We start from the raw sequence: 13,065 nt of genomic DNA, 5'->3' as shown, positions 1-13,065 counted from the left end.
AGGGGGATGCAATTGAGGAGACTCACAGAGAGGGTTATCGGGTGTTAGTGATTACGTCTTTCATTATTTGACCTTTTGAGAATGAAAACTGAAATTTGCGAATTGGAGTCCCATTGATGTTTTCTTTTATTCATGATTATCCTCGTCTCTTTGGTAAATGAATGAAAGCGAATAAAAAATTGCGGGGGGCTTTTTTTCGGAGAAACCCTATAGTGATGAGTGAAGTTGTTAGAGTGTTCTAGGGCGATAATCCATGGAATTAGAGTGCGGGAAAAATTATCTCCACGTAATTTCAGACGATGAGGGATTGAAGAATAGATTTGGGATGAGTATAATCCTTTAACGCTAGATTATATTCGAGCCTCGTCTTCGAGATTTTAATAACTTGTAGTAGTCCGCCTGCGGCTAGATGGAGCCACACGCCTTCAGAGACCATAGAAAAAGTTGGCTGTGGCACCTCGGCGTTGAGGGCTCGCCATCTTATCATTGTTTTCGTGTGTGCGCGTGTGGAACGCACGCTTTTCAGAGTTTCCAGTTTGTTTTATTGTAATAATCTATTTTTCTCCGTTTTTACACAGTTTTTCCAAAGTCATGGATGATTGTAAGAAGAGGAAACACATAAATTGTGTGGAATATCTACACATCTATAGTAAAATTGCAAATATTACGTGCATTGGCTTATCGACTCTTCCCTGGATAAATAATCGATTGGAAATAAAGGTAAGCGATGTTACATGTCTCTCAGCCTTTTTAGACGCTCAGGTCAGATCTTAGAGACAGAACCAATCGACGTCAAAGGCTTTTTTAGGCTTTTTTAGGCCGAGTTTATTCTTTGTCGAACAACTCAGCCTAACCTCATTTTACCTGGTTCTCCTGGTCCTAGAGACAAAATCGAGAACAAGGAAATTAAAAATGAGATTGTTATAAATATGTCAGATGGATCTTCATTCCTGACATCCAGGACAGTGCGAGCAGCAGCTCAGATCCTGTTGTGCTAGACACATCTGCGCCTGACGCATTCACCTTAGGCTCCAAGCCTTGTTCCACTATTTCAATAGTTGAATCTGCGCTTGACACATTGACCCAAGGTTCCAAGCCTTGTGCTACTATTTCAATAGTTAAATCTGCGCTTGACGCATTGATCCAAGGCTCCAAGCCTTGTTCTACTATTTCAATAGTTAAATCTGCGCTTGACGCATTGATCCAAGGCTCCAAGCCTTCTACTACTATTATGATAGGTACATCTGCGCCTGACGCATTAAAATAAGGCTCTAAGCCTTCAATTACAAATGCAATTGTTGCATCTGCACCTGACGCATCATTCAAGGCCTCAAACCTGCAAAATAATATTCCACCTGAACTCGATTCAGGAATATAGGAGTTCCTGGGTCATCGAAGCCTCATGATGCCGAGATCTCCTTTCAGAGTGATCTGGAAGCTCGTTGGAGTTTCTGGCTGGTCTTGAATTTGTTGATGCACAAATTACACAGATTTATGGAAATATCCACCAAATCTGAATTCAGAGATTGCTTTTATCTCCACCGAACCATTGATCCATAGAGATAAAGAATTTTTAATCAATCTCAAAAGACGCAGGTTTTGCCCTCGTAGCATTGGGGGCAACTCTTCGAAGTCTGCTCTAGAAAGAGAAACTAGATAATCTAGTCCTCTTCCAGAAGTTGTGTGGTTCGAGAAAAATAATTAATTTTTAGTGCCCTTGAGGCTACAGTTCCAGTTTAATTTTTGTATGGTTTCACATTTTTCGGGAAGCTTGAGAAGATTAAAATAAATCCTCAAAATTGTGTCAAGGTTTGGAGATTTATCCACCTTTACAGGAGAATCTAAATTCATTGGATTCAAAGGAGCTTGTTTTGAGACGTAGAGTTAAAACAAACGGTTCAAAAACCTTTGATGCCTCAGGTTGGACAACAGGTCCAACCGGAGGCATTTCCTCAATAGTCCCAATGATTCTCGATCGACGTCAGCGTCTCCAGAGTTATCTTACTTCAAGAGAGCAAGATGTAATGGCAAAAATCTCTGCAGCCATTCTTGAACATTTCCTTCCCGATGGAAATTAGACTGTTCTAATAGTTTTATTTTAGAGAGACTGAAGAGTCATAAAAGCCTCTTCAATTCTGGCCCTTACCAATCGGTAATTCCTCCAGAATTTCAAATCTCTGAACTGAAAGGGACAGTCCTGAGGGGCGGATAAACAGGTATGTGATCATAGAGGTAGTTAAAACCTCTGTATTACTATCAGAATCCTATCAGGATCACCTCGTCTCAGTGTAACTTTTTGTTGGTGAACCACATGATCAGCAATGATTAATTTTTCACATTAAAAGGTTGAACAAATTTATGAGAGCTCATAACTTCAATTGAAGGACATGAAAACCCTTCCAAAACTAATACTTTGTAACACATTCACGGATGGAAATGTCTTCAAAGTCCTATATTTCCTGCCCCGGTACATGTGGAGCATGAAAACTTCCGTTGTTTTGGCATGGGTGGTATTTTTTCCAATTCCTACCCCCATCTGGAATTGCGAATAGTTCTCTCGCTTCGCGAGTCATGAGGCCGGTTATGAATCTTATTGATTCGGAGGCTTTATATCATCCATTCATCTAGATGATATTTTATTATTGGTTTTCCGGCTATTGAGTATGGTACCAATACAAAATTAAACTGTTAAGGCTCTTTCTTGTCTGAGCCATATTAAAAAGCAAAAAGCGTTGTGAATACCTTAATTTTAGCAATGACTTTTACAAGTTTTGTCTAGAAACACCTTATGAAAGATGATATGCGTTATAGCGATTTACGCAATAGTCTATTTCATCATCTGCAATCTGGAAAATTTATTTCATTNGGTTTTCGCCTCATAAGCTTATTAAAATGTATGGGTCTACATTGGAATTGAGTATACGCTACACTGAAAAACTTGGAAGAATTAAAAAAAAAAAAAAGTTAAAATGATCATTAATTATGGAAATTTTGAATGATCTCTTGTTCTCCTCAGCCAGATCTTCCCAGTAGCTCTTAATTGAATTGATCAGTCTAGAACAAAGATTCTTTCAGACGCAGTCTTCTTAGGTTGGAAATTTACCTCTGCGTTAAAAGATCAAGTCGAAACATCTGGCCAGTATGAGAAAGGCATAACAATATAAATTCCTCAATGTTTTGATCATTCACCTAGCTTTTAGGTGTTTTTTCGCGACCTATGATCCTGTGAGTGTTTGCTCAAATTTAATAACATCGCAGGCACTCCCTACGTTAACGGGTTGAAAGGTACAAAATTCTCTCATCTGAACAAATCAGTTCAAGAGTCTTAGCACTGTTGCGAAGACTTCGATCGAATGCATCTTACATTCCTTCCAAAGTGAATACTCGTGCTGTACATTACAATCTAAGTTTTTTCAAAACTTAGGTGAGCAGGATTTTTTCAATCCAAAAATGGACCTTTTCTGTCCCTCTTGTCAAAATACCAACGCAATCTCTAATGCGTGTAGCACGGCAATCTCCTTGCAGTATCGATTGACACCTTTTCAATCTTGATTGATGACAAAATTTTCTCTACGGTTAGCCTGGGAATAAATTGTGAATTTGTCACAATTCGCAGAATTCCAATCGTGAGACCGATGGTATAATGGTCTCCCCCTGTTAGATAGTTCAACTCTGCTTCCTTGCTTTCATTTATCCCATCTCAGAAACAAATTATAATATTAAATCCTTGAAGGATCTTTTACTTTCACCTGGTACCAGGTGCATGTGTCATGACTGATGTTAATGTTTCTCTTTGTCGTTAACAAAGTCTACTCTTGAAAAATTGTGGATTTTTATAAATGAAAGAAAATTAACTGCTGTTCGACATCTAGTTCGATTACCCTGCACATTTTTAATGGCAGAGTTCAAATAAGGAACAGCGTATGAAACAGTAAACTCCACCAAATCAAGAAACAGTGGGACAAAATTCAACATTCCAAAGGTTCAAAAAATTTTCAAACTACGTCCTGGTAAATCACAATGCACTCACATCTAGTATCTTGAGTGTATTCTGACCTACCACCCAGGTTTTCCCACTCAAGGCAAATCTGTCAATTCTTCATTTTAATGGAAATCTGTCTTTCTCTCGACCTTGAGTATTTCACAGCGACGACAACCGTTTTCTGCCATTAAACTTGAGAACAGTGTCAAAGTTGCGTCAAATCTGGATTTCACGATACCAGACAGGTGACAATCTTCTTGCCCAGGCAATCCACAGCCTGTTTCCCCCTTTTCCGTTTGGAAAGGCATCATTTTTGCGCAGCCAAGGTAGCTTTCTGTAGTATATTGAGATTTTGAATATAACATCTTTATACTGTTCGTTACATTCAGAGAGTTTTATATCTTGAAGTCAATACAGCTAATTCTCAACTTACATTACAGTCCATAAAATTGGACGGGTTTGGGAAAGCTAGTTGGGAGGGACTGAATCTCTCGACGAGGCTCTTCATATAATCACGATCGAACTTCACTTACAGGTAAGTTCGTTTGATCGTACAATTGGTCACCATATCGATAGCTCCTAAAAGAGACTACGTAACTCAGAAAACATTTCACAAACCACGTATCTCAAGATTTCGTTATAAACGCAAGTACCGTGGAGGAACCAGTACTCGAACGTATAAAAATCTTCCAGTAGTAAAATGCATTTTTCTCATTATTCAGATGTAGAATCGCTAAAAAAAATTAATTCTTTGCAAATCTCAATCTCATTGGCGTAAAAAAATCAATTTGATATAAAATTCATGCACCTGTGAATAACAGGAAAAGAAAATTGACGAGTCGGTCGAAACGTCAGTACTCGAACGGTCAAATGGCTTTTCAATCCGTACTCGAACGATCAAAGGTCCTAATCCCGAACGGTGCAGTTTCTTGTGCTCGTATACCACGTTAAATGATTCTTCTAAGGTATCGAGTTAATTGAAGTCTTTATTTAATTAGTTATATACACAATTGTTATATTTTTCTCATAAAGAGTTGCCTTTGGTATTTGGTATAGAGTCTGCTCATTGCTCCTAAGCTTTGCCCAGTTTTCAGAGCTGCCAGTGCCTTCTCCAACTCTTCTGCACTGTAATTTTGCTCCTTTCTCTTGTTTATTTTCGTTTGTGATAGATCAGCCATTAAACAATAAATTTAATCCTCGCAACAATAGTTTGATGAAGAAAAGGATGATAAGGTGCGGTAAAATTTGTTTGACAGGTGAGATTAAGTGGATCGTTCTAGTATTGCGACGTTCAAGTTTTCAATCCATCAGAACCCGGACACTAATTTTTCTACAATTTCGCGACTTTCTTTTTCTATTTTCAGATTTCAATCACTTAATCGATCCTTTTCTTCACATGCTATACCGATCAGCGTCTAATCGACTCGGTTAAGAGATAGCGCGCCTGAAGGTGGCGTGTCAATGCAGTCTATCACATAATAAAAATTGAAAATATAAATATAAAATAAAATTGAAAATAGAAAGGTTCCTATTTTAAATCTGAAAAATTGAGCTTGGGTCGAACAGATTATAGCTTTCCGTTTCTACTCTAATTTAATTGAGAGTAAAAAAATGGGAGGAAAACTGTATAGAAAGGAAGAAATAAGTCATAAGTAATAGTCTGCGTTCAGGTACTCAACTCGTTCGGTACTCATACTCATACTCCTACATTGGCGGTATCTCACGAGTATTGACTGAAACTTTGTATCTCAGAGGAGATGGCAGAAACCAAGTATTTCAGTGAAAATTCAGATACACGTAATTCAGAAGCTCTGATTAATCTTCGTTTAGTTTCGTTAGTAACCTATGAATAAAATTCAGAGCTGCCACTCTTTTGCTCCCAAATTGCAATTTTTCTTATTGCTTGAGGAAATTATTTATGGTTTCTATGAATCAAGCCTATCAATCTTTTAGGGATCAGGATTAGTTAATCCCTAGTTACCCACTCATGCAGAATGCTAATGCCGAAAAACTAATATCGATAATTGGAAAATTTCTCGTAAATATTAATGAATAGAGTGACAAAGAACTAATTAGAATGAATGAATGAATGAGTAGTTTCAAAATGATTCAGCAACCCCTTCGTAATCCAACTATACATGAAAAATTAATGTTAATAGAAGTAAGATGGCAACAATTTACCAATTACTAAATTGATTGAATATTCGCAAAGCCATAAAAGGTTTGGTTTTCTGACAATTGATGACTGGTATGAAATATTCCCCAAACAAAGAAGTACATGAAAGTATCCGCAGGAACTCTATCCGAGGAATTAAAATGAAAATGAGAAAGGCATTGAGCGAATTAGACGGTATTTAATCGGAGTTACTGAGTTACGTATTTTTTTATTTTCTCTGAGACACTTGGTTTCTGTCATCTTCTCTGAGATACAAAGTTTTTCAACCAATATTCTTGAGATACTTGAGTTTAGAACGAAATCTTAAGATACATGAGTTGGAAAAGTTTTATGAGTTACGTAGGGGAGAGTCGACCTGTACCGCTCGGCGTGCAATACCGCTCACCCAGTTTTCTCCATAATTATGAAATTAAAAATTTTGTTCTTTTTCCTAATGTCGATGATTTGATAGCACGATGTAATTTTCGGAGAAAGTCCACTTTACATACCACTTTGAATATAAAAAAACAGCCAGGTTTCGAGGTTCTTATACTGTAAAATCGGAGGACTAGTAAATAAGCTTTTTGGTGATTTAAAACTTAACTTTCTCATGGTCAACTTGTTTTTTCGATTCACGGCACTTCCTTGGTTGATTAGTGACTAATTTAAATTCTATTCCCATCCAATTAATAAATATTCTTAATTTCGTTGAGACCGCGCGCAGCGGGTAATATCGCTCGGCTGGAGTCTAATACCGCTCGGTCCGTCGGTGGCTCGGTGTTTGACAGCTCGTCAGTGCGAATGCCGGTCATTGGATGAGATCACGCAAGTAAAATATAATTATCGTTTCTTTTTAAAGAAAAAGTGTTTGATAATCAACGATAAAATGCCGATCAATTTTAACGAACATGTAAAATAGTCGGGATATACCGTTCCAATCCCTCAGATCCAATAAATTCATATGGAGGTTATGTACATATTTTCCTCTGTTGTTTAGCAAAATGCTACGAGCGAAGAAACCCGAGGAGAAAATAAGGGAGAAATGGACAGGTGAAGACGTAGACTCAGCTTTGAAGGCTGTGAAGGGAGAAATATCAAAGACTGCATTATAATTTGTTATTGAAGGGTTATTTAGGATTGAAATAACGATTAAACACAGTTTTATTATCGTAAAAGTAATTAAGCTTTATTCAGCAACGTAATGCGACAACGGTCGAGGCACAAGTGGTGCATAGTACGAGTATATCTTTGAGAGGCGCAACGGCGCCGTGGCGACGCAGTCTGCCACACTGTCGGTAAAGAGGGAGACTGGCGTAGGGCGCTATATTCCAACAGTTATAATAATAATAAAAAAGTTCAGTTGAAATATATCATTTTATTTTTCTTCATAATTCTGTTGTATCCACATGAATGAAAAACTTTTTTTTTTCATTTTAAAACTACCCAAATTCACTCGAATAATTAATTAAAAAATAATTACACGATTCACAACTTTCATGGGAAACCCCAAATACTTTTATGTCGCGCCGTGCAATAAGTCGAGTTTATCGCACGCTGCGCTTCGCGCAGCCTGCTCAAAACTCGACTTCTGCACGACTTGACATAAAATATTATAGAGCACTCGGTAATAAATTGCGTTTTCAACGAATGTGTGTACAGACCTCGCCTTCGGCTCGGCCTATAAACTACACATTCGTTGAAAACGAAATTTGTGCCCTTGTACTCTAATGTACTATTATTCATTTAACTTTTCAATCTAGTAAACAAGATGTAATGTATTTTATCCACTCATTTCGTTTAATTGTTTATGTCGCGTCGTGCAATAAGTCGAGTTTATCGCACGCTGCGCTTTGCGCAGCCTGCTCAAAACTCGACTTCTGCAATTTGTGCCCTTATACTCTAATGTACTATTTTTCCTATCATTTGACTGTTGTTGATAGCAGGTTAGGTTGCAGCGCGAGCGGTACAGAGGAGTGAGCGATATTGGAACCGCACCGAGCGTTATTACCCGACAGCGGGTAATACCGCTCAATCGGCTCTCACTTTCGTTTTTCATTTATTTCACAAATTTGGACTTGAATTAAGTCTCTGCACTTCAGAAATAACACCTTGAATAGTTAAACAAGAAATTAAAATAATTGTTCCTATTCTAGGTTGAGGTTTAAGATCCGAAATTTGGGATTTTCCCTTAGGTGAGCGGTACAGGGCTATCCTCCCCTAGTTTCCTTTAAGAGCCATCGATATGAAGGAACACCGCAGCACAACGTTTTTCTTCAATTGCCACTGACTGGCTAAGCGGAAAATTAAAAAAAGAATTGACTTTTTCAACAGAAGTTTGTAAAAAATTATAGTAATTTTTAGAACAAGTAATTCTCTGAATTCATAAAGCAAACAAATTATTTCTGACAGATGGATTCTTTTCGCATGTTAAATGAAATTATCCGTTACGCGACGTTGCCGGAAACTCGCTGAACGCACCCGGGCAATGTAGAGTGAATTCGGCAACCCTGGAGCCTAAATAACACGGCGGCAGATCCCTGCGGAGGTGACCAATGTCGCAGGGTTGTGTATGGTAACCAGACTAGGGTTAAATAAGTAGATGATCATGTATAGTCCATACGCAATATATACCCTTTCCGTTTGCACTAAAAAGACGCAGGCATTTCAGGGTGTTTTCTTATGGTTTTTGGACTGAAGAAACCGAATCTGTCAGTGTTTTTCATCTGAGACCGTGCATCCACAGGTTATTAACAATTCAATTGTTTCAACGGAGTTTGTTCGAGAAATATTAAAGATAGAGACAAATAGTTCGAACACAAGATGTTTCTTCTGTACAACTGAACATGTTTGTTTTTATCGATTCATTTCGTATCTGCATTATTTTTCGAGATATCCAGGCTTCAAATTCCCATTGGAAACGCATAGGGAATAGTACCTTGATTGTCCCACCTTGTGACGTTATTCATTTATAGATTGACAAAGTGAACTCAAACAAATAAGATGTTCTTTCCAGTTCTTATTTAGATCTTGCGAATATGAAAAAATTCAACTGAATCGAATTGCGTGATAAGCAGATTTTGAAAATTTAAAACGGCCCATTCTGACCCGCTTCCTCTCATTCATTGAATTTTATTCATTGTGATTTCCATTACTTCTTTGCCTCTGAAATCGTTGATTTCGAATTTATGAACTCATTTGAAGTCATAGTGTCACTTAATCAGGGAACGGTAGCTCCTCGAAAAAAAACTATCTTGAGCATGAGAAACCTCGTGAGAAAACTTGTGATAAGATGGTTTTTTTACAAATTTTCCCCGGCTATAATAGGTCTCTCAACATTTATATTTTTCCCTGACTGAAAATAGGTTAAGTCATGCACTGACCTGATCGCAAATGATGTCCCATTTTTTTTCATTATCATACTGCTTCAGTAGCTTCGCTTTATCCGGTGGTAAATCCATCGAGGCCTGAAACACAAAAAATAGTTACATAATTCATGATCACTCGTTATGTTTTTATGGAAAAAAACAATGGTTGTGTGTGAAAAGTGAATCATTGGGGGGCAGTAAAACGCAGATTGCGAAGGACAAAATAACGATAGTTATCAGTCATCCAACGGATGCGGAAGCGGTTCGATGAGATCATCCATTGGTAAATCCTTTGACGAATTGGTTACTCGTATAATTACACGAGTATTGCAACAACGAACACGTCTAGTCTTGAACATTGAATGATGGTTAGACTAAGCTGACATTTAGATGGTATATTGAGGAGTGCCTCGAAATTATGTTGTAATCTTTTTTAGAAGTTTGGAAAAGTACTTAGTCTGAAGAATATATTTGGAGAGAGTGCTTTGTTTTGAAAGTAAAAATCTTAATTTTTCAATTTTTTGTACCTAGAGAAATTACGCATTTGAGCCAAATAAAATTCGTTATGGGGAATATTCATATTCATTTAAATAAGAATATTTCATCTATACGAAATGACGAATTAATTCATTTAAAATGAAATATCATTTGATGTTAATGAATTCGTTCTTTTCGCCGTCTAAACAATGATTCTGTTTCCAACTAATAGAATTTTTATTTGGATCAAAAAACATTCATTTGTATTCAAAAACCTATTTATTTGACGTGAATAAAAATCCAAGTAGACATTAAGTATGATGTCAATGTCAATTATAATGTAATCATAATTTAATTTTGATGTAATTCATAATTGATGATGTGGATTAGGAATGAATACAAGGTTTACTACGAACTATTTGAATAAATCCATTTATTCGATTAATATCAAGTTTATTTCATTCAAATAAATAACTTCTTTGGGTCTCTATGTTTGTGGGTTTTTGCTGATATCAAAATTTCTTATCTTTCAATCAATATTCCTATAGGTGTAGGGTTCGGACGACTGTTGTGGTTCCAATTTTCTTATGGCAATTACAGTTGGAGAACAATAGAATTGGAAAAAGATGAAAATCAAATCTTAATTGATGATATGAACTTTTCAGCTTGACTGATTGAGTTCAAAGTACTTAGCCTCAAAAATAAGTCTACTAGCTCTTGAGAAATTTCTCCACGCATTTTCAGTATTTTTGAAAAATATAAAAAAAACATAGTATATAGTTTCAATCTATTAGAAACTTGTATGAACTGAACAATCCGAGATTTTTCCACACCCGTATCATAAAAGATATGATTTTTCAAAAAATGACCCTTTAACTCGCGTTCTTATGGAAAATCCACAAAAACTTATGGAAAAGCCTGAAAAATTCTCCTAACGTCATAAAACTTTGCATGTAGATAGAAAATATTTCTACGGATAAACGTTATATTTTCAGACACTGTTCAGATCAATAATTAACAATAAAATGTTGAAAAAAACATTGACAATTTGCCCTCGATTTAAAATTCTTGCGACAACGTCGCAACTGTTGTGGAGAGGGACATGGAGAAAATACCTAAGATATAACGTAAGGGAGGAGAGAATGCAGTAGAGAATGATAATTGACTATTTCTATAATCGGAAACCTCTTATTTCATGCCTCATCTTCATCGATATAAACTACTCGGAAAAATGAAAGTATACCCTGACATTGATAGAAGACCTCTCGCCTTGCTTGCTTTTTTCTCATGCAAAAGCCGCTATCAATCGACGACAGGTATTTCTGAAATCATTCATCACCTCTCATTGTCAACATTTGTTGCACATTTGAATTACTGAAGAGTGTGTAAGGTAGGGAGTGTCAGCCAATGATTTATAATGCCATTATAGATTCTCGAAGGCTTGCACCCTCCGAGAAATTCGCCGGAAGCCAAAAGATAAAAATTCTGGTGTCAAGCCAAGAAGATAACCGATGCGGAAATGCTGCGGTCTATGATTTTTCACCATTTGCATAGTTCTAGAGTTTTTCTATCTGTCCCTGCTGAGCTCCGGGGTACCTCAGACATCTTTAACCAAAATCCTCCTGGGATTTGCGTACGTGCCCCTGCATTGATGCACTCGGTTACTTTCCAAAGGTTCCAACGAAAGTCGCAGTTGGGAAAACAGAATTTTCTTGTGGTTTTAAGTTTAAAAATAATGTGCAAATGATTTCGTAGAAAGTCGGTACGAGGTTTCTGTAACTTTACGACAGAGGGTAATTGGAGTGATTTCATGTCAAACTTTCAGAGAAAAAGAGCTCAACGAGGAAGACCTATCAGTAAGATTCTAGATCACTGAAATTATATTATTATACTTTCATCACAACACATGTATTTCTTGCTACAGATAACACATTGATGTTCTTCTTCACATTCCTATTGAATTTCGTACAATGAAGGAAAGATAATAATAGGAAAAAATGGAAATTATTTTCGGCGCGATGAATCATTCGAAGAGCTGTTAATTATGAAGAGATAAAGTCTCTAAGCGACACTGATAGAATGATTCATCTATTGTTCAAAGTGTTAACTATTAACGAATGGTAGAGTTGAATATGTGCAAATGAAAATTTTTTTAATTTTTTGTCATTCCGGCCGTAATAACGCAGTGCTTCACGCACGCTACGCATACATTTGGCACCAAAAAATCCTTTTAAATAATTTTTAACAAATTATTTTTTTGGCACAAATAAGAATTGTTTGAAAACTGCTGTTTTCTCTCAGTGTATGAGTATTATGATAAACAATATTCTTCGTCACACGACCGAAGCAAACTTTTCTAGTCCATGTGATTGCAGCCCGAGCCGAAGGCGAGATATTCGCCAGAGAAATTGTTTTCGGCCTAATGACGAAATGTATTATAAGTTGAAACAAATACACCATTCGTTCATTTAGTCAACGAATCACGAGTCGTCGCAATGAAACTGTCACTTAATTATAAACCATAGTGTTTATTCTGAGTCCATGGTTCTTTCAAATAGGTCGTATACTAACGATTAACAAATAGACCTTGAAACATTCAGCCCAAATCGGTTCATTAGCTGATCTAAATGAATCTGTCCATCAGTGCACACTGGAAAAACATTATTTGAGAGAAACAAATATTTTCCTGTCGAAAGAATGCAGGAATTTTCTGTACAAGATCTGCATTTAAATTGTTGTTTCAAGCAAATTTTCACTCAGCGGATTTTTTTTTTTAGAAATACGCTGACTGAGAGAAAAACAGCAGAGTTTTCAAACAAGTCTTACGTGTGCCAAATGAATTGTTTGTTAAAAATGATCAAAAAAGGAAATCATCAAAAAAACTGCAAAACCCAAGGAAAAAATGCAGCCAAAGTCATGAAACTTTAGCCACATTTAGAACATGTGATTAATGATTTTGGGAGTAAAAAATATTGTCGCCTAGGAGCATTGTTTATTAATAATAGCGAAAAAAGTACTGAAAAATGAATTGTCTGCGCACGCAGCCCAAATGAACAGCAACGTCCCAAGTACCGATCGGGGGGGGG

General features: G+C 36.7%; 1 protein-coding gene across 2 annotated transcripts in view; it reads right to left on the bottom strand.

The window, feature by feature from the left end:
• LOC107041976 (formin-like protein) overlaps positions 1-13,065 on the bottom strand; it is a 101,173-nt gene that overhangs the window by 26,209 nt on the left and 61,899 nt on the right. For both annotated transcript variants that reach the window (XM_015262814.2, XM_015262816.2), the window contains exon 2: positions 9,518-9,601. In XM_015262814.2, the coding sequence (XP_015118300.1) occupies positions 9,518-9,601 (84 nt within the window). The remainder of the gene's footprint in view (positions 1-9,517; positions 9,602-13,065) is intronic.

Source organism: Diachasma alloeum, unplaced genomic scaffold, assembly GCF_001412515.2.
Source record: "Diachasma alloeum isolate Michigan unplaced genomic scaffold, Dall2.0 Dall_scaffold_00396, whole genome shotgun sequence".
Taxonomy (NCBI): domain Eukaryota; kingdom Metazoa; phylum Arthropoda; class Insecta; order Hymenoptera; family Braconidae; genus Diachasma; species Diachasma alloeum.
Note: the sequence above shows the minus strand (reverse complement) of the source record. Positions and strands in the feature narration are given on the sequence as shown.